This window comes from Neodiprion lecontei, chromosome 5, assembly GCF_021901455.1.
Source record: "Neodiprion lecontei isolate iyNeoLeco1 chromosome 5, iyNeoLeco1.1, whole genome shotgun sequence".
Taxonomy (NCBI): domain Eukaryota; kingdom Metazoa; phylum Arthropoda; class Insecta; order Hymenoptera; family Diprionidae; genus Neodiprion; species Neodiprion lecontei.
Genome location: NC_060264.1, coordinates 30,485,674 through 30,509,499, shown reverse-complemented (window position 1 = coordinate 30,509,499; position 23,826 = coordinate 30,485,674). Strand labels below are relative to the sequence as shown.

Below are 23,826 nucleotides of genomic sequence, written 5' to 3'. Positions count from 1 at the left end.
CAACGAATCGCGAGATGATGCAGCATCTATCCGTCACTTTTTGATATGAATATACATTAAAACACGAATTTTCAGTGGCTTTATGTATCTACTTAGTCCCTCAACTACTGCAAATCAAAATCATATTTATGACATGCGTTAATTGGTTTATGATTATTCCATTCCTTACCATTCCCGACATTTGGTCAACTATTAACGATTTACTAATTTACAGTCAAAGGAAATTGTTCTGGAAAACTTTTGCATGTCAGCCACAGCTCACCAAGTTTAGTTTTGAGAGAATCAAATTTATCTTGAATGGATGATTGTCCGCTTCCGCGTTGCGAACGTTGAATTTACCGCGCTAATTTGTGATTAAACATGGCTTACTCCGCCGGTTTCTAGGATTTCTAGCTAAGGATTTACATATGATGTTTCCCATGAGTTCATTCTGAGTATATTCGGAGCTCATCTGTGAGCTTTATACTACATCTATGGTTGATCAGAACGAACTTTGACCGTCCGTCAAATGCATTCAAGCTCCGCCGGGTTCGCCGAGTCATCAGAGGTGTTGTTCCACTGATCCTCGCATCGTCAAGTTGATTTTAACGTCTCACGATGCCTGAAGAACTCCGTTTTGACGGTCGTGTAGTTATAGTCACCGGTGCCGGTGCAGGTAAATTGTATAAAGTGCATTCTAGGTTAGAGACAAAATATTTATTTACACAACAAAAATCGTCGTACCGTTAAATTCTCTTAAGCGGTAGTTGTTCAATTTTTATTCATTTCGCCTTTTTTCAATTCAGTCTCGTTTGTGACATTGTTAGCTTTTCTCTTATTTTTTAAATATTTGTCGCCTTGTTCAATTATAATAAATTCGTTCAGGTCTGGGAAGGGCTTACGCTCTTTTATTTGGATCAAGAGGTGCCAGTATTGTCGTTAATGATCTAGGAGGTGGACGACATGGAGATGGAAGTAGCAGTAGTGTCGCAGATTCTGTTGTCAAAGAAATCCGACAAAATGGTTCGAATTTATATTCATTTAGTGCTGGTATTGTTGTAAGCATTTGTTAATATTAAAGTGTTGAGCTAGGACAGTCTCAACTCTGCTTCACCATTCGCTTGTTTTTTTTCTGCTAATAAGATGATGGAGTAAAAGTACAAACAATTAATCAAACCGGATTTTCAGGTGGAAAAGCTGTTGCCAATTACGACTCTGTCGTTGAAGGTCATAAAATTGTGGATACAGCAATTAAAACTTTTGGGCGTATTGACATTGTTGTGAACAATGCTGGTATTTTGCGTGATAAATCGTTTGCTAAAATATCCGACCAAGATTGGGGTGTGTATTAAATTAACAATTCAGTACGTGAAGAGGTAAAACTTGACTGAAACTTCATGAAACAATCTTTCAGACCTAATCCACAACGTTCATGTCAAAGGAGCATTCAAAACGACTCAAGCTGCTTGGCCGTATTTTAAAAAACAAAAATATGGCCGTGTTATCGTTACGTCCAGCAATAGTGGACTTTACGGAAATTTTGGTCAAGCTAATTACAGTGCTGCCAAAATGGGGCTGGTAGGATTTGCCAATACTTTGGCTATCGAAGGGAACAGTTCTAACATCTACACCAATGTAATTGTGCCAACAGCCGCTTCTCGGCTCACGGAAGATATTCTTCCACCAGGTTTGAAATTTTTCGACTTATGTATTCGGTTGATAATCACTGTATTCTTTGTTCATTTATCTAAATTGTACCAGTTATTCCAATTTTCGTTTCTCAATTGACCTTTATTCCAGATTTTTTTAAGGAATTGAAACCTGAGCTGATTGCACCTGTTGTTGCATGGCTTTGTCATGAGAATTGTTCCGAAAATGGATCTATTATCGAAGCAGCTGTTGGCTGGGCTGGAAAGTGTATGTTACAGTTTTTTTGATGGATAAAAATTGGATTGTATGACTTACATTTTATACGTAATAGACAGTTATAATATCTAAGTGAGACAGAAACTTCAGATAATATATTCTGGCTATCGTCATTCGTTTACACATTCAATTTTATTACTAAAATTGCGACAATCAACTTCTTCAGGTCATTTAATTCGCTCGGCTGGTTGCAATTTGAGAAAAAAGATGTCTGACGCCGTTACTCCAGAAGATGCCAGAGACAATTGGGCAGCTGTTACTGACATGACTAAAGCGAAACGCTGTGAATCTATACAAGTAATTAGTATCAATAAATGAGCATGGTTATATTTGCTCTAGTAATTATTATATTAATGTAATATTTCATTTTCAACAAAGGAAGCCTCAATGGAAGTATTTGAGGTATTGAAGGAGTTGCAAGAAAATTCGTCCCAACAGAAATCTGCAAGTATTTTCAGTTTGGAAATTTAATATAATCATGCATTTCTGTTTTCAGTGAAAAATTTTAGCTATCGTATTGAAATCAAAATGTTGAGAAAAATTTTTCTCAAAATAGCTAAACCATAAAATTTGTACCAATGTTAAGACCGATGAAAAATTTTTTCATATAGGATGCAGTTCTGAAACACACCTACGATTTTCGAAATACCATTCTTTATGCTATTGGAGGTACGAAGTAAATTGAGTAATTATTTTTTTTCTGTATGATATAAAATCTCTACGATAAAGAATGCAATTAAAAAGACTCTTGTACCAATCTATTTCAACTTACAGTCGGAGCTACAACCGAATACTCATCAGATATGCTTTATTTGTACGAGAATCACAGTAAATTTGCTGTTCTGCCGACTTACTTTGTTCTCTTTGGACCCAATGCGCTCATTTCTTCATCGATACTTGACGATGTACCATATGGAATACAAGTAGATCCTTCCAGGGTATGTAGTTTGGATCAAACATTCCATTCACAAGCATATCAGAGAAATATGGTGTGAACGTTCATTTATTTTTACCTTATTTTAGACACTGCATGGGGAACAATATCTCGAAATTCTAAAACCCATACCGTCAGAAGCGAGTGTTGAAACACGCTTCAAGATTATTGATGTTCTCGATAAAGGATCAGGAGCTGTTATAATAATGCAAGGTCTGTATTGAGAGAAAAACGATCATGTTTCACAATTTATGCTTCGCACCTTCTGAGAAAGTTCGTTAGGTGATTTGTGAGATTTCTAAGTCGTCGTGCTAGTAATAAATGTTGAATATTAAAAAATTTTCACAGGTGATACCATAGATGCTGCAACTGGTGAAAAATTGGCCACTGCGCAACTCTCTGCATTTGCCATTGGTGCAGGTGGTTTCGGAGGAAAGAGAAGTTGTCCCGGTATCATTCCAACCGAACCTGCCCCCAGCAGGAAACCAGATATTTCAAAAATCCAAAAAACTTGTATTGATCAAGTAATCCAATTTTTCTGTTTTACTCAGTTGCTATAGCCTTCCATGTTAGGTTCTAACTACTGTTCTGTTGCTAGAATTAGGAGGATTATTGCTAGTTTTGTCGAGTACTGATTATTTTTTTCAACAGGCGGCTGTGTATCGTTTGAGTGGGGACTTTAATCCTCTCCACATAGATTCGTCGGTTTCTTCTCTTGGCGGGTATGAAAAACCAATTCTACACGGTTTGTGCTCTCTTGGATTCTCCACACGTCATGTTCTCGATACCTATGCTCACGAAAGTCCAGATTTCTTCAAAGCAATTAAGGTATTACAAAACTTTCTTCAAAATTGGCTAGCAATTAAAGCCGGTAAAGTTTTGTACAGTATAATTGGAAAGTCTAATGATGTTGAAGACGAAAATAGATGCCTGAGGTCATAGGTACATATTATGTATTCATTTATTTATTAACTGTTTTCACTTGTAGGTTCGATTTTCTAACCCAGTCATTCCTGGGCAAACATTGCGCACTGACATGTGGAGGAATGGTAATCGAATACATTTCGAAACAACGGTTTTGGAAAACAACAAGAAAGTTATTACAGGTAATTCAAATGTTGTTAAAGTTGACGCAGTTTTAATGACTATAAAATTGCGTCCAATTCTCCCAGTTTTACAACAATACGCAATTCTCATTAAACACGTTTTTTTTTTCCAATTGTTTTCTTTACACGTATATAGCAAAATGACGAAGATTTTGATCTTCGTAACTCCAGGGTTATTCCTTGCGTTCTCAATCTTTCACGATACCAAATAATTACCTAACTCCTCCCATTTATAAAAAGAAAAGTGCTTATGATATTCTACACCAAGGCCACGGCACGACAGTCGGCCGCCATGTTTAGCAAGATTAGAAACTAGTCGGAATCGCCTCGTTGTAGCTATAACATCGATATTTTCGAGCTAAACTTTCTCACGTAAATTCGGAAAGCACAAAAAAACAACACGAGATATCATCGGTTTACGATCGTTTTATTGATATTTCGTCAATTTATATACAATTCCAGTCATTGCTGCAGCCGAGACGTGTTCGTGACTTGGTAGGTAAAGAAACATTCTTCTATCTATTCGTTAATAAATTTCTTGTCGTTTCTACGCGTTTTCCGCGCTGTTACGCCCTGTGAGCGTAAAAATTGCCTTATCGCGAAATATAATATCATATGTCGCTTCTTCGTAATCCTATAAACGAAAACGCAAGGATGGTAATTTGCTGCCCTCCCTATTTCGTTGAATTACGTCAGTGCTTCAATGAAGCTTTGCTGGCTCACAATAGGTGTAAAGTTCTCTAGGCTTGTAGTCAATTCATGCTATTGTTAAAAAATGTGCGAAATGCTATGATAACACTGATGATTGCTGGGGATTGGATTAATATGTAAATACATATTTTTTATTTAAATCATTTTCCATGTTTTACTTTTTAAGTCTATATCATATGTACAAATTTTGTAATTTTGAATAGATATTTATCCGGGCCCTGATGATTACAATAGTAATAATACTTCACAAGTGACTATAAATCATATAACATACTGAAAGGATTTGCTGACACTTCCAAAATAAACTAGGCATGGAATTAATGGAAGCACTGTTGGTTCGATTTGTCATTAATAATTGATTTATTACTTTCTTAGGTGCTTACATTGATCTGAAAGCTGTAAAAATGCAGCCTATTCAACCTGCATTGTGTTCAGCCGAAGAAAATTTAGAATCTGATGCAGTTTTTGCAGCTATTGCTGATCATGTCAAAGCGCATCCAGATCAAGTAAAAAAAATAAATGGTATATTTGTATACAATATTACAAGTTCTGGGCAAAATAAGGCACAATGGAGTGAGTTAATTTCTTCTCTATGTCATGAATAAAAAATAGAACAGGGTTCAGTTTTAAATAAATCGTTCTTTCAGCCCTTGATTTAAAGAAAGCTGAAGTTTATAAAGGAGAACCGAAATCTGGAAAGTCTGATACAAGTTTAACCATTGAAGATAAAGATATGGTTGAAATTGTAAGTATATTTGAAGAAGTATTGCAAATCAATGATTCTTAAACGATTTTTTTCCCACTATTTCCAGGCACTTGGTAAATTGAATCCACAAGTGGCTTTCATGCGTGGTAAATTGAAGATTAAGGGAAACATCATGTTAACACAAAAGTTGAAGACACTGCTCGACGCTAACAGAGCTAAGCTATAGTTTTCAATACAATTTTAACATCACAATTGTATCGTTACATCAATTTAGATGATTTTTTTCCTACCAAGTACTTCAATTTAATCTTCCCAACTAGTTATTTAGTAATAATGAATAGTGTTTAGATATTTTCAATATTTTAGCAAACGCAAAATTGCTCTGGGCATGCTCTGGTAGGCCATGAAATTTCACAATAGTGAAAAAATATAGAAATTGTTTATATTTTAAAACGATATGCATTTATAATTCCAAGGTTGATTATTCATGGGTCAAATACTGTTATTCCTTCTTACTAATTCCTGTTGTCAACTGCTAGAATTTATCGATATAGTACAGAATATTCAACAGATGTGATGCGTCACTTTTTGTCTGCTCGGATTTTTTCGTACAAAATGACTTTCGTAATATAAGGCAAAAAAATTATGTGAAACAAATTATTAACATATTATTACCGTTACAATAGATGGTAGTTGACAGATGTATTATAATCATGTAAATAACGTGTTTTGTGGGCTGAATGGTGAGTCAAGTTGAAAATTTGACTGATTAATTTGTATATTTTTCATACCTATACGTTATTACTACTGGCGGGATGATGGGCGTTCAATAAATATTTACATTCTTATATTACCTTGACAATTTTTCCAACTTTCATACGCACTTCATACTTTCAATATATTTTATTTTGGCATATAAAAAATTATCGTCGCTTACTCGGATATTTTTTATTTAGAGCAACTGTGATCCTGGAAATCTAGGAGTTTAAAAGTATAAACGGGCGTTCTCCTCAACTCGATCCAGAATTGCGAAAAAGACTTTTAATACCAGGGACTTGCAAACCAAAAATTATCCTTATGTATCTCATTATTTGCTTATGTAAATTTTATTACAGTTTAAGTATCAAATATTCGCGCTGCTTTCGACAGATTAGCAAAATATGGTGGCGACATCTTTTAGCTAAGAATAAAACTTGATATAAAAAAATCTTAATATGTATCAAGTCCCGATTTTGCAGTTCATCCTCCGTGGCTTCCTTTCTAAGGTATCTTCTTTGTTCGTGATTGTTTTATTTAGATTGCAGCAGTTCAGGAACTGCAGATACGTGACGTTAGTGACCTATCCTTTCATTTGCGGTCAACGGTGACGAATATTCGCTGCGACGTTCGGCGAAAAAATAAAAGTTTTTCAAGATATTGAAATTACAACGAAATATTGAAAGCAAGAATTACCTAAATCGAGGCAGTTCGATCCTCCGTCGAATATGGAGCGGTCAAAGATTGTGGGTATAGGAAACTCCGAACTCGTCATTCCTCCCCTACGGGGTCTCGACGATTTCCTACTGGAATCGGCCCGGTTCCAAATACCGAATTTCAAGGATCTGGACAAATGGGGAAACCGAGTTGTCAACAATCTATTTTACTACCAAACCAACTACTTCTTTATGTCCGTCATCATTTTTCTTATTGTCGGGTGAGATCACGTTCTTATTGTTATACTTCCCATATATCATACATCGATACGAATTTGTTATTCATGATCTATTAATAGCTGTGTCTAAACTTTGAAAACACCGAAAATGTTGATATTCGACGAGTTTCATCTTTTCTAGATTTGGAATGTATAACTGACGATGCGTTTTTCATTATTTGGTTCCAGCCTTATCCATTTACTATTTATATACATTTGTATTCCAAGCATATGTAACATACACTTTTTTTTGTAGGCTGATTCATCCTGTGAAAATGTTGGTCGGTGCTGTATCAATGAGCGTTGCTCTCGGACTGTTTGCCTATGCATCGTGCGAGGGCCGAGCCATTCACCAGACAAAAAAAGATTATCCTGCTCTGGGTGTTATTTTGATTCTTATTGGAAGTAGTTTTCTTGCGTACACAGTTGGTTCCCTCCTCGTATTTCTGATCGGTATTCTTCTCCCTTTCTCTGGTAAGTAGAATATGTTTTTAAACTCTTTGCCTTGTGCAATATTGTCTCTAGATCAGGAGTGTAATTCTCACTTCCTTTGTTTTTAGTGACTTTTATTCACGCATCGATGAGACTACGAAACATCAGGAACAAGCTAGTGAACAAGATGGAGGAATTAGGACTAAAACGCACCCCGATGAGCATATTTTTGGAACAGCTCGGTATAGAGCAAGAAATCTTTGCCTGATTGAATACTGATGGCGATATTAACAATCGTCAGACTACGTTCACTAAGTTGTTTCCTTAAATTAGGGTAACGTGCAAGTCCTAATAGGCGTTGGATTTTGGAATGCCCCTATGATAACTTTTCAATGAATTTTTCTTCGTGATTTAAATGAATATATAAATATACGGTCGTATTAAATACTTATACTGCTCGTGATTTCACTCGCGCTTAAATCTTTGATAAAAAAAAAAGCTATTTCAGCTGTCAAAGAATCCAACAATGAGCTGTGAACTAATTTATTTCAATCTAGAATTATCTATACGGCGTAATTTGTAACGCGAGACATCGTTACCCCGCTTTGCCTAGCTTCTTTACGCGTAATAGAACGCTGTAGTTTATTCGGAAAATAAGTGAGGAGCGAGGATACGTTATGATAGAAACCACAATTTTCCGAATTTAACAAGACGATAGTTGATTCTTACTGAATTTCTTTGTTCTGTTCTCGATGGAAAATATTGTTTATTTTTTTCGTGATCATGAGTGAACGATAATATTTTTATATAATCGTATAACATAGATATGTAGATATATACAAACAGTTATTGAGGCGTTTTTAACATTATTGCCTTAAAAAAAGACAGAATTTATTTAGAGACTTTTCGGTGTCATTGTTTTTTACGTTTTTTTTTTTAAATTTGTTTATTGTATGTATAGGTATATATATGTATATTAGTGTTTAGTAAACTCACATAAAATATTGCGTGTTTAATATTACTAAATCAGCAATGTCCAAAACTATCTAATTATTCCGCAGATGAATTGCTATGTCAGAAAATCTAACAACGAGCTGAGCTCACAATCCTTTGATTTTTCTGTAAGCTTATGACTGAGGCTACAGTTTGTATATACGTATGTATATATGCAAAATATATATACAATATCTTTGCCTGAAATAAATTTACGATAGTAAAAGATCAAGCCTATCGTATTGTTTTCGATCATTGTTCAGTCGATGAAGTGAAAATCGCCAAAAATGCTGATGCACATTCCGTTTTATTCCTCGATATTCTTCGCCATTGTTATCGTTAGAATCATTCGAGATTACTGGTGACAGGAAGTGAAATAGACAATTAGAGATTTCCATAAGACTCAAAGTTTTCGAATTTTTTTCTCCGAACGTTTTCTCTGAATGTGTCCTCTTTTGACGAGTAGCACCGGGTTCAAAGAAAATCTTTAACTCGGGATTTCACGTTCCAGGATACCCTATGCAGACCGTCGGAATACCGAAGTCGAGGATCAAGCAAGAGCTACATGAGTTCGTTGCCGATAGTGCGAAGGGTTTCTCATTTAAACGCGGTGGCTACACCCGTCTCTCGGATAGCTGACGCGTCGTTCATAACGAAAAAAATTATCCAACCCAGCGTCAATCATTCCTATTTATTTTATCGGCAAAACTATGAACGTATACGCTTTAAATGCCAAATAAACATTTTTGTCCAATAAGTAGGGACAGGGGTAATTTTCGGCAATTGCGCTTTCCCCTTTATTTCTATTATCCCGCCGAAAAAAATCCTCCGCGAAATCACAATTCGCGAATACGCGCATCGCGAGATTGCTGCACCTGAAATCTTTCAATTGAATAGTCATTCACCGAAATTGAAAGTAGCAATACTTGGTCATTGGATTCGTTACATACCTAAAAACCATTCAAAAAATAAAACGTCTGTATGTTTATTATTAACAATTGCATTCCAAATAGCCTCATTTTGTAATTTAAATACTATAAATAAATATTATTATTTTTACGTAAATTTGTAGCAACTTAATGAAACACTTTCAAACGTTTATCAGTATCAGACGAGTGCACTGTATTCACTCTATCTGTTGGGATTTTTCGAAAGTTCAAATTCTAAATACAGAATAAGTAATACTTCTTCGGCGCTCTAGTGATGGAATAATTTTTATCATTTATTCTATGTATAATTTTTAGCTACAGCTTACCGATTGCGGTACGTTTCAACACAATTTGATCAATTGCCTCTGAATAACAACTGAAACACTACAGTGTTGATCACGCCTGATTGAACATTCAATATAAAAGTGGTTAATGTGAAATTTATTTTTCACACGGTTGCAAGAAACTTTCGACATGCTTAAACAAAGAATAAATCGAAGCTAGAGTGTTTTTCGTTTAGTAAATAACTCGTCTAAAAATAAGTCGATAATGTTTTCTCCAACATCGAGTCTCGGATTATGCGGTTTTCTCAAAAAAGTTTCCTATCAATTCGTGGCTACAGATCAAATGTGATTAAAAGTGCACTTAATTAAAGCGTCAAAAGTCTCAGAATAGACGCAGCAGCTACAGCGTCGACGAATTCCGACCGAGACGCGCACACGGTGACGTAAAGTCGAGTGATTCGTAGTTGTCACGCACGTCACCTCCTCGTGACTTGCGGCGGGTAAATGCAGGGTCTAGACGGCGATATTCAAAGATTTTTGGACCAGGGCCACTTGAAACGGGGCCAATTCCAGACGCGTTAACCATTTCGATAAATGTGGGCGGCATGCCAATGCCGGATCGTCTCCCGCCGCACCCTCGACTTTTTCACGGCTGTACGTCCGTTACCCAGCGTTGTTCCCGACCTTCGTTCTTGCTGCGTCGCGCGTTTCAACACAATGCTCGCCGTATCTCTGTCTCTCTCTCTCTCTCTCTCTCTCTCTCTTTCGCTCTCTCGTTAAATTGTCTAATATTGTTGTAGACACAAACACGTATATCTATCTATCTATCTATCTATCTCTCCATGTCTGGCGATCATCCCTCCTGCCACCCCTGAGTAATTGGCGGCGTAACGCCCGGTATCATTTCGCGCCATGTTCCTGTGTCAAATCGTAAAATGTTTTTAAAGTATTCAGCGTGTCATTTATTACATAATTTATCTTGTAAATTCTATGAAATATATAAGAAATCACATGATAACAAGTTACAAGGTATACGATCGTGTAATAAATTGTATCCGGAATTCTTTCAAAATACTTTATCATTCAACACATGAACGTATTTTCAGTAGGGGTTAGCGATACGTCGCGATACGCCGCAGTACGTCGCAGGGGGCTGTGGACGAGCACGAGGCAGGCGGTAGACAAGCTGCGGGCCGACGGCCAGCCAGCCAATAATATTGGCCCCAATTCATACTAGTAAGGTAGCGTCCCGCGGCCAGTTAAGACTCTCTCTCTACGCTTTGTCAATCGGCTCTGTCAGCGAGTCGCGCGAAGAGACAAGATCGGCACCGGCATCGTCATCGCGTTGCGGTTCCGGGTTCGGGGATTCCCTCAAACGTCGGTCCGTGTTCCACTATGATTAACAAGTGCACGAGAAGAATTGTCCAGCCAATCGTGGTTACGACCGGACCGAACGAACCAATGACAAACGCCGAACGTGGTTCGGAACTAGTTTTGAACTAGTGAGCATCGGGTCTCTGCGGCCGGAACGCGCGGAGCAGGAACTGGGAACCCTGCGATCCGTTAATTCGGAGGATACAGAATTACAGAGCCTCAAAATTGGTCCAATATTTTCCCACGTAATAAACACGATTTTCACGATTATATTTTGTGTCGATTTAAGAACTGCGCAGCCGATCACCGTTCGCACGCAGCGATACATCCGTGGCCGTTATATCGCCGTCTCGAGGGTCGTCCTTGAAGCATTCCGTCAGTAGACTATGCCTGACCCCGGTAGAATACTCCACCTTGGTAATATTGCACCACCTCGGCCTCGGACCTTCCCTTTGACCCACGGTGCTCCTCCACACCCAGTCTACAGCTCCGATATCGGTCAGAAACGCGTCTGACCTTGGCCCGGCCTCTATACGCCGCACTTCCGCAGGGCTAACGTCGACGCTCTGCGCCAAAACTGCCCGCAGCATACAGTCAGCACAAGCAAATACCTACTCCGGATACGTACCTACGTATGTGTGTAACCGGTGTACCGCATGTATAGGTGGTTGTCAGTGCGCACGCACCCGCTCCGCATCCGTGGAACAGGGTGCAGCGGGCGCAGCGCACCCCTCTCCGTCTATCTTTGTCATTGATCTAACTTAACGCTGTTCGCCACCTCTCTCGTCGCCTTCCTCATCGACGCGCTTCCGTTTGCCCGTATCTGCAGCACTCGCGCCAAAGCGTTTGGCCCTCTCGGCCTTCGCGGCGGTTGAGCGCGGTGGTGCGGAGCAGCAAGGTCGCCTTTCCGTCTATACACAGTTATTATTACATCCATCATTGTACTCGTCGGGGCCGACGGTGCGTCGCGTGTACATAACTCTAAAAACATCCTCTCATCGTCATTCGGTTCCAGCGCCCTCGAGACGTCTCTGCTGCCACGTGCTACCCCACGCGCTTATCATACTACTCCTTTTTACCACAATTAACGCTCCCCTGTGTACAGTATATCTCACTCACCCTTCAAGGGGGTAAGCCAGAGTCAAACACTATTTTCGACTATTTTTGTAATGTACTGATATTTAAGTTTTCTTCCTTACTGACTTATTGACAATTTTCTACTGGAAACGTACACATTATATGGTAGTGTAATAGTCTCAGTCAGCTTCGAGAGCGGTTTCAGTGGGTAAAGTGAACGGAACCAAAATTATAGTATTCTTTGCTGCTATTAATTCGGAAAGTAGATTTTCCTACAGTTATTTGTTCAATATTCCACAAATTAAAACTCGGTTATTATGTATGATAACATTTCATCCGGTTACATTCCGTGTCTTTCGATACAAATAGAAATATACGCCATATTCAGAGGCAACTAAGACTATCAATCGTAGAAAACGTTTCACATGCAAAAAATATCGTTCTATAGTACGTATATCAATTATTACAATATCTTGCTAGTTCGCTGGGTAGCACAAAATAATAGTAAATCACTCTGGCATTCCTCCTTGAATAAGTATTGTCTATTTACATCCACCGCCTCTCTTGTTCCACTGCAGTGTACCGCCGAATTATGCAAAACGCCTATTCGCCTCGCCTCGTTGCTACTGCTGCTTTTGCTACCGTTGCCGATTCCGATGCTGATGCTACCAGCTACTAACACCAGTACTTGGACTGTTGCGAGACAAAACGACCACACGTAAAACCGCGTTGAATCATCGATCAATACAGGAATGTACAATAATTCATGGAGGACGAACGCTGCCCATTTACCCAGCTACGAACAACCGCCCAACACGAAACTGTTGCCGATTGAACTTGCCTTCGATACTATTCACCTCACCCTTCAGCGACCCCAGTGCTCAACCGTATCTCAGATCTCATCGAGCGGTTAATCGTGAAGCAATTAGGAATAACCCTCGCAATGTCGACGAAGAGATCAGCGAATTGAAATGCGAAGAGGTTCCTGGTCATCGCCACGAGGAATAGTGCAGAATGCACCATTTGGGATTTGAGCGAAGTGGCTGAAGTAGAACGAAAGGGATGGCGTCGAAACGCGACACGGCACTTGTTGCCGGGCCAACCTCGTCGGTAAGATCAACGACTTTGTAGTGAACCGCAACCCTCGACCCTCTTCGAACGATCCGGAGTAGTTATACCTTATACCTCTCATCTCTGTTGTACACATACATAATATGTGCCATTAAGAATCACTTGAACTCATATAGGCTAGACTTATCAACGAGTGGCATGATTTCCTGCAACAACTAGATGAATAGAAATTAGATATCTTTTCATTTAAGCCTTCTAGATACGACTAGTTATTCCAAATTCTGTACACGGTAAACGGACTAGCCGTATCCTTATTCAAGGTATATCCATTGCGTGATGGATTATAAGAAAAGAACGAAAAAGAAAATCGGAATGCAGTGGATACGGAATCGCGACGTATGTGTGATACTCGCATATTTTTCAGCCCAGCCTCCTCGGAGTTTTTTTTTTTTTTTAATGCGATGCTGGGGGGGATGAACCGTGACTTTGTCTTATTATCTTCTGGAGCAGACTGTAGGGAATAAAATACGAGCCAGGGTAAAGTTAATAACTTTCAAACGATTACAGTTTGAGTGGATTTGATCGATACCCCCCATATTTCACTACCTACATTTATATTATTATACGCGACTAGTAAAGTATTATTAGAACTTGGTCTAGCGTCAGCTTGAAATACCCGCGCAGCTTTGTGGGTTTATTTAGTTTTTCTTGCAACATTCACCCGCGAATGAGTTAACTGTCTTCAGCTTCGTTCCGCGGTTAAATTCGCGATTGCGAACTGAATTCTTCGCATTCACTGCACAGCAAATAGTGGCGTTACACAATCGTAAAGAAAACCTATAAATACACATGAGTGTTTATGTGTGTGTGTTCACATCGTGGGGCCCTGCATATATCCTGTTGCCGTTTAATGGAGAATAAATAACGCGATCGAGGGACACGCAAGGGCAGGTAAGTGAGTGACATTTATGATGTAAGAAACATTGATGGGTCAACATAGAAAGGCCTGCACTAGATCTACAAACGGACTTGTCATCGTCATCATCCTTGTCGATCGAACCTTCACGGGACCCTGGCACCCCCATCAGATACACGATGACAATATACAGCTACACATAGGTATATAATATACCTATCACACGTTGTACAAACGGATTCGCTTTGGCGTGAGCAAACTTGCGAGCCTGACGTTTTAATCTAACCATTCTCATCGCTTTTATCGGACAACAGATACTTGCGTGTGTAACTATATGTATGTTTATATGTATGTATATATGTATCACACCAAACCCTTTGTTTTTCCCGATCCACTGATCGTTCTATCGTGCTGACGCTGACGCACTAGGTGATGCAAAAAAATAACACTTCTGGCAAGATGTTCCTCAGTATTTTGAATATTGTCAGTGATTTTCAGACGCCTGTCCTGGTTCCATAGGCATTTGAATAATTTTCTCTATAAAATTTGAATATTTCCAGGTATACAATACGCTTCTCGTAATATTATTATATTTCTGTTTACCTTATCTGAAGTTTTGACCAAAAGCAGAATCTCGAAGCCGGTTGGCTTTATGTAACCGTAACGTGCAAGATAGAATTTAAGTTAATTCAACTCACTGTTTGTACGTTGAGAAGTACCGCTTGCCAGTATAATTTCAATTTCTTAACGAGCTGACTGATCGGGTGAACTAAATGAGTTCGTCAATTCCTAGAGGATAGCTAATTTCTGGTAGTCCGATCTCCTCCACCTTGGTAGGTCAGTGTCTGTCTCGAGTGATCACCATTGCCCCTTCTGATTCATTAACTGTTGTTTAGCGACCCGGATCCGCAGATAACTTCTGACTTACTAATTCTGTGCATATAGGAGGGTTGTGGCCGTTGTGCACGTGCAGTGGCATCATAGAGCTAGTCAGTAACCAGCTAGCTACAGTACTACGTATATTACACTACATAATTGTGGCGTGTTGTGACTTGTGTCTGACCCACCTGGCCGTGATATATCACTTCTCTCCTGTGGCTGTTTGCCGACGAATGAGGTAGAAAAACACGGCCAACTGCATTCCTCCAGCATCACCTCAGAACTCTCTGCTACACAGTCCGTCCACAGTCCGTCTCCGCCGTGCACGCTGCACTACTCTCTACATTCAATCATGAATCTTATGTTCCGGAAGAACTTTGCGGTGGACAAGGGAGCCGGTGCTGGTGAACGTGGGAACAGTGGTGTCGGCGGGGTGGTTGCCGGATGCGGAGGAACCACCGGTTATCGACCCCCAGGGATCCGAGGTCGGACCGGCGTCGGTCGCGATGCGGTGCGAAGAAGTCGAGAGTTTGGATATTATCCGATGGACGAACACCCCGCGCACTCGTACAGGACCCATTTGTTTCTATCGCCACCAGCCGTCAGCAGCGCTACAGAAGATTCCGGTATTCAGATAGGCTCGTCGAATCGGCGGAATTCCGGACCCATTATTAAATGGGGTGCCGGTGGAGTCGGAGGTGGAGGCGTTGGAGGTGTTGGTGGCGGTGGAGGAGGAGCTGGGAATGCGAAACGAAAACAGAACGGCAACCAGCAGCGAGATCCTTCGGAGCCACATACGCCCGCGGCCTCCAGGCAGGTTAGATGTGCAATCTTTTTTTTTTTTGGCATTTTTTTTTTTTTTTATAGACGAAGACACCACCTTTCACCGCTGAAGCACAAGCCTCGACACGCCTGTGTATACTTAACGAATACACTTGACAATAGAGTGACGATTGAAAGATGTAATAAAATGTTATTCTCAATGAGCACCCAGTTCTTACTCCCCTGTAGATGATGACCCGGGCCTGAAATCCAGCAGGCACCACGAACGCAAGAAACGCAGGGAAATCGCTTGGGAGCACGAGCTATTTTCGGACTTGTGTATAATGCAACCGCGGTCACTGATCGCGTCACAGCAATTATTTGTCGTTTTCGGACGTCGGATACAGCTGATGAGGTACTATATTCTCATTGTCGTTCATTCAGGTATCGTTTAGCGCTGGAAACACCGCAGGTGCTACCGGAACTTACACGCCGCTTGTGGTGTCCGCAAACAGTCAGCTAACCGCAGGGGAACCAAGGACCCTTGCGACCTTGGACAGGGACTGTTTCATCATTCCTTTAGCGTCTCTGGACCATTTTCTTCCTGCTGGTGTACCGGTGAGTCGCGATTACTGTTCACCAAGACATGCTGATCATGCTTCGAAAGACACGAATCCTGTTCCTCTGACTCACGGTTGAATTATAAAAAATCTGCCTTTCAAGCTAGCGCCGATTGTCGACCGGAAGAAGACCGGCAGCCCGTTGTCCGTCCTCGAAGTTGAAGATCCGAAACAGTGCATCCTCGCTCACCTCATGACGCCCCTCGAGCCCCTTGATCCTTTAATGGAATCCCCCCTCGCCTGCCCTCTCGTCCTGCAGCGGGACACTGCTGCAGAACTTCTAGCTGAACTCGCGCCAACGGCAGCCCAGAGTATACTTCTTGTTAATATGGAGAGAAACGGTACGTTCAGAGATTGTTAGATATACAAAAACGCTGGCCGTGGTCCTCAGACACCATATTCACAGTTACCAAAACACGGCGTAGAGTATTTCATTCAATGGGACTTGGTTTGCCCTTGACTCAAACGGTGCCAAAAGTAATTCTTTGATGATGTTGGCACTTAATTCTGCAAGATCTCTCACGTTTGAAACGTTGCAGAATTTTAACTATTCATCGTGTCCAGTGGTACTGGAAATGTCCTTGAATTTTGCTTGTCCTGCAAAAGTCCTGGAAACTATCAACTAAATTTTTCTTGTGTCCTGGAAATATTTTATTTTTAATGTTCTTGAATAATCTGAAAATATCGTAGAAATGTCCTGGAAACGTGCTTGAATTTGTTACCGATTTTTTACTTGACATCATGTTATTGTACCTACATATTTGACGCGAGGCTGTGCTGAGTCTTTCAATCCTAGCGCTCAGGAATAGACATAACACAGTCAGTCAGATCCATCGACTCCGTTTGTATAATTCTACTTTTCTTGGTACCCTGATACCGAAATAACACATTACACATCTTGATATTAAAAATGTTCACAAGGCTCTCGTTGAATCGTGATATTCATAATTCCAGCCGAGTTTCCCTTCATCTCGTACTACTTCATAAACAAACTTACGAGAAATCCGGGTGAATTTCATCACGAGGCTCAGTGCCGTGCTCTCCAGAAATTCGACCCCAGGGAGATCAAATACGCAGCCAGTCACACCTTGGATGTGTTCAACGAAGTCGCCACGATAGCTCGGCCTCCGCTTGAGCCACCTGGAGGCCGACCGCCGCTCGCTACGACTGGCTACATCATTTCTGTCTTCAAGGTTTTCGAAGGCGACGACGGCCTCAAGTTCGAACGCAATTGGCTTTATTGGACGGGTAAGAATAGTTGACAATAACAAGCAGCACGATCTATTATGTCAAGAATACCGAATTACTTAGTCCTGATGAGATTTCGTTAGAGATTTACAGTCCTTCTGCGTGACTGTGTTAGATGACTTTATGCAATGCATGCATGAGAAGTGCTACTTATCGTGCTTGCAGAGAGTGGTGTAAGTAGCGCTTTACATGCAGGGATAGAATACAGATACTGCGCATGTGCAAAATGGCTTAACTGTAATTCTCGCACTAGTGCTTTCTTCTCGTTCACTTCTCGCACCAGCGCTTTCCACTTCTCTAACTCGCTGCAGCAGCCCGAAGAAGCAGTACTTCCCATGCATTTGTTGCATAAACAGTTATGTGACACTTCGGCATGAAAGCCACCATATGTATGCCGTGTGACGTGAAGTGTGCAGGAATACACGAATATCACTGTACCATGTGCAGCAGCTGTATTACTCGTGCGGCCAACTTCACAGCATGCTCATAATGGTCGCTTTCTCGCACTTGTATCACAATATACTATTATACTCGGTGGTCACGGGTCAGGGAACCCTGGAGAACCTGGAAATTTCATGGAATTCTGAAATTCTGGAATAGTCAGTGAAATGTCAGGGCTATTTGCGGAAAGTCAGGCAATCATTTACTGTATTTTTTTCATACAAATGCATCCCACAATTTTTTTAAGTTTCATATAAATTAGATCGAATACAAATCCTTTTTACCACCAGCGGAAGTTTCTCTTTAATCTTTAAATATTCCTAAATATTAACTTCCAAACGATTGCACGCATCGGTTAGGCGGGACAGTGTGAAAAAGACAGGGAATTTTGTGATGAAGATTTAGTGGCTACACTGTTATATCACTACTACGAAATAATCACTACTACAAAATTGATGTTCTACCGAATTTTACCGCAGGAGCACGAATGATATACAGATATCTGCCAAAATCTGTCGGACTACGGCGCATCACGCTCCACAAATCGATGTCACCCGGTGACAAGATGTATCTTTTGATATGTGAATGCGCACAGCTACAAGACAACCTTTCTGCTGCTGCAATTTTGCTGCCTGCACTCCGCGCCCGTCTCTGTGGATACACGGGACTCTACAGGCCATCGGTGTGCTTCTGACTCTGTTTTGAGAAAATTTTTTTACGCCAATTTGAAGGCGACGAGTAGTTGCACCTCGCATGTATACTCGTCGTTTTTAACCTGCAAGTTTTTATCGATGTCAACTAATCAATTAACGCGGTATGTAGAAGCACTAAGGCTGTGAGATCAATATCTGTCAATTACCGATTTTATAGAGTTTCTTTTTAGGAAATTAACTAGTCAACGTGATTGATTTGATGGAAAACACGATTAATTAAAAGAACAGTTGAGCCTAACTGTTTGATCTATTTCAATTTTCGTGGTTTGGCAACTTTGATTCATTGACTAGTAAAGGGTTGGTCTATACAGGTGCACTTGTGAGGACGATTAGACAGATCATTTCATCAATCTCAAGCGTTTATCGATGTTAGAAATCGGTGGCTACGAAAATTGATTGACATCTCAAGAAGTTTATAGTATTTAAACGACATTCGTAACATATCGTAAAGAGATGAAGAGGATTATGTAAGGTTTCTGGAATCTTTCGGATTTTCAAGTTGAAAAGATGTGAAGAATTTCAGAGAACGGACAACTCGAGAAATCAAGCGTAACCTTTGTGAAACCTTGCAGCCTCGATAGATTTCGACCAACAGGAAATTTCATCGTAAAAACGTAACTGGTCAATTGTTGAAGTACGATGATAAAGATTTCTGTTACAAACGGTCATTTTTTGTTCTTACTGTGTATTAGTTATTAGATGTGTGAACAATGCATACAATCTGGCAAAATCTAGCAAATTTATCGCCGTACGAAATGAGCGACACACAGAAATACGATTATATGAATACGTAATATTAAATATGAGCGTTCAGTGTTATTAACGGACGAAAAAAATATTCTAATAGCCCGAAAATCCTATTAGTGTGCCAGTTTCCGTAATTATAACAACTGACATGAAAAAGCAATAAAACAGCGCCCCTTCTGGAACGGTAAGGGCACGTCAATACCGAGTGCAGGAATTTTTCCATTATTGACGATCTTTATGACCAATTATTAATCATATCTAATAGGCTATACAATATGCTTTTTCTATACGCGATGCGGTCTGTCATATATTGTAGAGGAAGACAATTTTTTAAACATTTTTTCTTAGTGCATAAACGAGTACTTACAATTCGCACGCATGCATAGACTATCTACAAAGTATGTAATATATTATAAAACACATAAAGAACAAATTTGAGCAAGACACAGACGATATTGCTTAGAGAGAATTGACGTAGGAAAGACTCGTCCTTGTGAGTATAGAATTTACGCCCTAATCATTGATTAGACAAAGAATAGACGAATTTATGTAGACTTAAACTTTACAGCAGTTAGTTTTCACTCCTTACGCCAGTCGGAATGCTCATATTTAGATTATTTAGCAATTGCTAACCATCATCAGTAGATAATTAAATTTATACGATGATAATAATGATCTTCAAAACGCAGGGCGTCCTGAAATCTATATCGTTAAATAATGGTAAATACATACAATAATATAAATATGCGCTACTATACGTAGAGTAAAGACATATCTTACGATTAATAAGGCTGTGATATTTAAAGAGCGTATTACGTTTGTTGTTTTTTTCGTTATTGCGAATTTGATTCGTACGATAGCTTTAGAAGTATTTTGGATGCCTTTGCAGTTTGAATAATCTATCTAACGAAAAATTATTATATCAATGCATGACTCGCCTTCTAAAAACCGCAAGCCTCGATACGGGACAATAACTATTATCCCATTATAATAATTATAGTAATATACTTAGATAAAATTACGTTCAACTTTACCCGAGACGGTCTCTCTATCGAAATAATACTTCGTTACATAGTCGTCGGATGTGTTACTACATACATGTATGTACATACATATCGACGATAGTATACATTGCAGACATATAGGCTTTAATGACAAAATTTTAACGATCACTCGTATTCTTATTACATATTATATCATGATGAAATTACACGATAGAAAATTAATAATGATCAGCAATTATACTGATTAGCTTCAATACTCGCAATTTCATAGGGAAATTAGGAGGACTAGGAAAAAACGTACGTTTCAGTTTCAATCACGATTGTACTAGATTGTGTTTAAATCTGTAAGATACCAGATCCTAGTTGATCAGTAGCCTTGTGATATATTTCCATAAAACTCGATCAAACCTATTCGAATTTAGCAGGTATAAATTTTGAATCAAACTAGAAAATCTAAGCTTAATAATACGTAGCTAAGCAAATAACCGTTTAATCGAAGTGGTGAAGCGATACCAGAGATTGCTGAATGGTTGTAGGTTGAAAAAATAACAGCAACAAAATATTAATACATATCTGATCGGTGTTCCTGCAAGTTCGTTATTTATTTATATTTTTTCCCCGTTTGTGCATGCTGGGAAAGGCAAATTCTTCGTCATACGTAACCAAATTCTTGTACTACGCACAATGATAATGACGTCGGTTTTTTATACTCAAATTTAATTTTATTGCCCTGGGAAAAAAAAAACTTACGTTTACGATATACGTAACATGTATAATGCATACAAGTGTATAAAGATAATATCGCGATTAAGGAAGATATAATAAATACATCATAAGCGAACCAACAGACCTTTTTCGACTCGTTTATAAAACGAATATATGCATAGGTATGAATATATAATATCGTATGTGCAATTTTTCATATATTTTTATCGAAGGCTAATTTCAATCGTTGTACAGGTACAACACGTTGTAATAAGAAGCTAATAAGAGAAATCGAAATGTTTTGTGATGCAACATACACATAATACCTGTTCATCTAATCAACGCTCAACAAATCGAAATACAAATAAAATAAAGAATACCGTCGCTCAATTGGCGAATCGGCGAACAGTTTTAATCATGATAATATTAATCTTATACCTACGGATTATGATCGAATAATAACGGTGTTTCCGTTACGCTTACCCCAGGTCTAATGATTACATTTTTTCTGTTATCACATTCTTCTCTACCTGTAATATCTTACTTATTACGTACGAAAATATCGCGCCATGCTCACCAAGAAATCCAAGTAAACGAAGTACTTGTTTTTTAGTCGTTCCCGAATCCTTGACCAACTCATTTTCGAAGCTTTATAAATTCGACAATATTTTTCTGCATTCGTCTTATATGCCCACAACGAAGTGATCAGAGAACGTAACATAAATCGTTGGGATAAAATTGAAAAACAATAATAATAGTAATACGTTAGCGTTTTTGTCTCACGTTCTACGATAAACATACGAAAAATGTATTACCTACCTATTTAGAAGTATATATTACTGATTATACTATATGCTACAATGGAGATGTAGTATACGACATGAAAGATACATAAACTTGAATCGGATTTGAATTTGAAGTAGAACAATATCGGAAAAACCGGAAGCCCAAAATGAAAATTATAACGTCAGTATTTCTCCGCTGAGCGGTAACACAAATCTAATACATATTATATCGATATATTTTCAATTGATGCATGTACTGCGATAGTAATATTAACAATAGTAATACGTAATTGTATAATAACAACAATAATAATAATAATAAAGTTTGGCTACATATTTTCCTCGACTTGATTTCAGTTTTGATTAATCATACGTTTATTGCGTTATGACATTGTTGTGTAGATGATCTCAACTTTATGTACAATTTTCATTGAACATAATCAATACCATCATTGATTATCGTACATTTGGATAATAGATAATAATAAATACTTATATAATTTGGTACATGACATTAGTAAATGTGCAGATATATATACTCTATGTATGCGTACTTACATGGTATAATACTTCTATCTATTGTTCGCGTAACAGCAATTCAAAGCTGATATAGGACACAGTGAAACTCGTACTTTTTTATGTGTCACAAAAATGAATTAATACACTAGTTTCACAGCAATGATATATTGTAGAAGTTTCTAGAGTTGTCATAAACAGAGGATTAATATTTCAAAGTCGACAGAATACATATTTGGAAAAATACAGGCTTTGCTGTAATCGGAAAAAATTTAAATAATCACAAGAATTGCCTGCTGTTGAAGATGCTAGTATCCCTTTGGTCCGCGGAATCGACGTCTACCGTCTAGCTGCATACAAAGGTATTTCGCGTACATTAATTTTTTAGAAGGAAAAGGATGAAGGTATCTAGCAAAAATAGTACAGACATAGCGACGCTATATGTTTTTCAAAAAGGGATCTCACCACCCTGAATATATCACATGAATTTTTATTTCTTGCAATAATACGTCCAGTTGATGAAAAATGTTAAATTAGAATTTAAAAAAAATAAAAGTGGATTCACAAGCTTTGAAATTATCCCTAGTCACCACCCTCGTAAAAAAAACATGGAATAAACACGAATGGGGGCTTCCCTTTAAGTGAGATTGTATCGTTAAGAATTAGAAACTACTCACAAGCGAGCGTTTACATTCGAAGAAAGTTACTCTCAGTGCCTGACATTTGTCAGGGACAGTTCCATCAGTTGTTCTTAGGCATTCCCTGGGGGTGCGTTTATGCTGAACAAATGAAACTTGCGCAATTAATCAAACTACACAGAGGTATCATCTGAAATTCAAAGAGACCTCGGAAGTATAAAAGAATCATTTGTTCGAAAATCAATAACCAAATAAACAAATAAATATATAAGTAAGTAATGAAAAGAAAATTGTAATGGTCCAAAAAATTTCATCATATATCACTGACGAATGTTACACCGATTTCAGAGAAAATTGGGATGAACACATAACGATAACCTCGAAATCAGGCCAACAACTCACGTACAATTTTACAGCAGTCGCTTTCGAGAAGGCACATTTTCAGGTCTGCTCGGGCTCCGGCGCATCTTGACTTGTCGGCCAACGTTTCATTTTCATTCTCGTATTGCATTGTTTCTATAGTTATCGTTTAGTTCAAATTGAAAATCAAAATAATTGTAGTGTCTGTCGTAAACGCTTCATTGCCGAGTTGAAATGTGCCAAGTGCAAACTAGTGCTGATAATTATTGCAGGGTACTAC

At 38.8% G+C, this 23,826-nt stretch overlaps 4 protein-coding genes across 17 annotated transcripts; 3 read left to right on the top strand and 1 right to left on the bottom strand.

Moving 5' to 3' along the window:
• The first annotated feature begins 479 nt into the window (after nt 1-479).
• LOC107228102 (peroxisomal multifunctional enzyme type 2) lies at nt 480-6,210 on the top strand. Of its 3 annotated transcripts, XM_015669468.2 has the most exons (16): nt 480-655; nt 865-1,002; nt 1,168-1,320; nt 1,394-1,666; nt 1,780-1,896; nt 2,072-2,202; nt 2,284-2,349; nt 2,517-2,574; nt 2,680-2,843; nt 2,929-3,052; nt 3,188-3,363; nt 3,491-3,667; nt 3,828-3,945; nt 5,032-5,229; nt 5,304-5,401; nt 5,469-6,210. In XM_015669468.2, the coding sequence occupies exons 1-16, from the start codon at nt 598-600 to the stop codon at nt 5,586-5,588; spliced, it is 2,169 nt and encodes a 722-aa protein (XP_015524954.1). In that variant the 5' UTR covers nt 480-597; the 3' UTR covers nt 5,589-6,210. The 3 variants fall into 3 exon arrangements, with proteins under 3 accessions (XP_015524954.1, XP_046595868.1, XP_046595867.1); XM_046739912.1 differs by lacking the exons at nt 480-655; nt 865-1,002; nt 1,168-1,320; ... (8 more) ...; nt 3,491-3,667; nt 3,828-3,945 and adding an exon at nt 4,005-4,444; XM_046739911.1 differs by lacking the exons at nt 480-655; nt 865-1,002; nt 1,168-1,320; ... (8 more) ...; nt 3,491-3,667; nt 3,828-3,945 and adding an exon at nt 4,006-4,440.
• Nucleotides 6,211-6,630: 420 nt separating this feature from the next.
• Nucleotides 6,631-9,542, top strand: LOC107228120 (PRA1 family protein 3). The gene is made up of 4 exons (XM_015669489.2): nt 6,631-7,055; nt 7,309-7,526; nt 7,613-7,726; nt 8,989-9,542. Exons 1-4 carry the CDS (start codon nt 6,847-6,849, stop codon nt 9,114-9,116), a joined length of 669 nt encoding a protein of 222 aa, XP_015524975.1. The 5' UTR covers nt 6,631-6,846; the 3' UTR covers nt 9,117-9,542.
• Nucleotides 9,543-10,859: 1,317 nt separating this feature from the next.
• Nucleotides 10,860-22,371, top strand: LOC107228101. Of its 12 annotated transcripts, none has more exons than XM_046739916.1 (7): nt 10,860-11,309; nt 12,720-13,251; nt 15,381-15,824; nt 16,214-16,387; nt 16,493-16,730; nt 17,344-17,637; nt 18,558-22,371. In XM_046739916.1, the coding sequence occupies exons 2-7, from the start codon at nt 13,204-13,206 to the stop codon at nt 18,770-18,772; spliced, it is 1,413 nt and encodes a 470-aa protein (XP_046595872.1). In that variant the 5' UTR covers nt 10,860-11,309; nt 12,720-13,203; the 3' UTR covers nt 18,773-22,371. The 12 variants fall into 12 exon arrangements, with proteins under 12 accessions (XP_046595872.1, XP_046595881.1, XP_015524951.1 ...); XM_046739919.1 differs by lacking the exon at nt 10,860-11,309 and adding an exon at nt 11,746-11,962; XM_046739918.1 differs by lacking the exon at nt 10,860-11,309 and adding an exon at nt 11,909-12,024.
• On the bottom strand, nt 21,864-23,819 carry LOC107228090 (cytochrome c oxidase assembly factor 5). Its single transcript, XM_015669445.2, has 3 exons — nt 23,593-23,819; nt 23,226-23,327; nt 21,864-22,898 (listed from the first exon to the last, which is right to left on the bottom strand). The coding sequence occupies exons 1-3, from the start codon at nt 23,695-23,697 to the stop codon at nt 22,857-22,859; spliced, it is 249 nt and encodes an 82-aa protein (XP_015524931.1). The 5' UTR covers nt 23,698-23,819; the 3' UTR covers nt 21,864-22,856.
• Between the last annotated feature and the right edge of the window lie 7 nt (nt 23,820-23,826).

Bases quoted from the DNA above. Each gene is read 5' to 3' on its own strand.
- LOC107228102 (XM_015669468.2), top strand. From the start codon at position 598: ATGCCTGAAGAACTCCGTTTTGACGGTCGTGTAGTTATAGTCACCGGT. The intron at 2,350-2,516 runs GCAAGTATTTTC...TTTTTCATATAG, and splicing joins ATTCGTCCCAACAGAAATCT to GATGCAGTTCTGAAACACAC. The intron at 3,364-3,490 runs GTAATCCAATTT...TTTTTTCAACAG, and splicing joins AAAAAACTTGTATTGATCAA to GCGGCTGTGTATCGTTTGAG.
- LOC107228120 (XM_015669489.2), top strand. From the start codon at position 6,847: ATGGAGCGGTCAAAGATTGTGGGTATAGGAAACTCCGAACTCGTCATT. The intron at 7,527-7,612 runs GTAAGTAGAATA...CTTTGTTTTTAG, and splicing joins TATTCTTCTCCCTTTCTCTG to TGACTTTTATTCACGCATCG. The intron at 7,727-8,988 runs GTATAGAGCAAG...TTCACGTTCCAG, and splicing joins CATATTTTTGGAACAGCTCG to GATACCCTATGCAGACCGTC.
- LOC107228101 (XM_046739916.1), top strand. From the start codon at position 13,204: ATGGCGTCGAAACGCGACACGGCACTTGTTGCCGGGCCAACCTCGTCG. The intron at 15,825-16,213 runs GTTAGATGTGCA...TCGTTCATTCAG, and splicing joins CGCCCGCGGCCTCCAGGCAG to GTATCGTTTAGCGCTGGAAA. The intron at 17,638-18,557 runs GTAAGAATAGTT...ATTTTACCGCAG, and splicing joins CAATTGGCTTTATTGGACGG to GAGCACGAATGATATACAGA.
- LOC107228090 (XM_015669445.2), bottom strand. From the start codon at position 23,697: ATGCAATACGAGAATGAAAATGAAACGTTGGCCGACAAGTCAAGATGC. The intron at 23,328-23,592 runs GTACGTGAGTTG...TCATTTGTTCAG, and splicing joins AAAGCGACTGCTGTAAAATT to CATAAACGCACCCCCAGGGA. The intron at 22,899-23,225 runs GTGAGTAGTTTC...CTTTGTATGCAG, and splicing joins TCGAATGTAAACGCTCGCTT to CTAGACGGTAGACGTCGATT.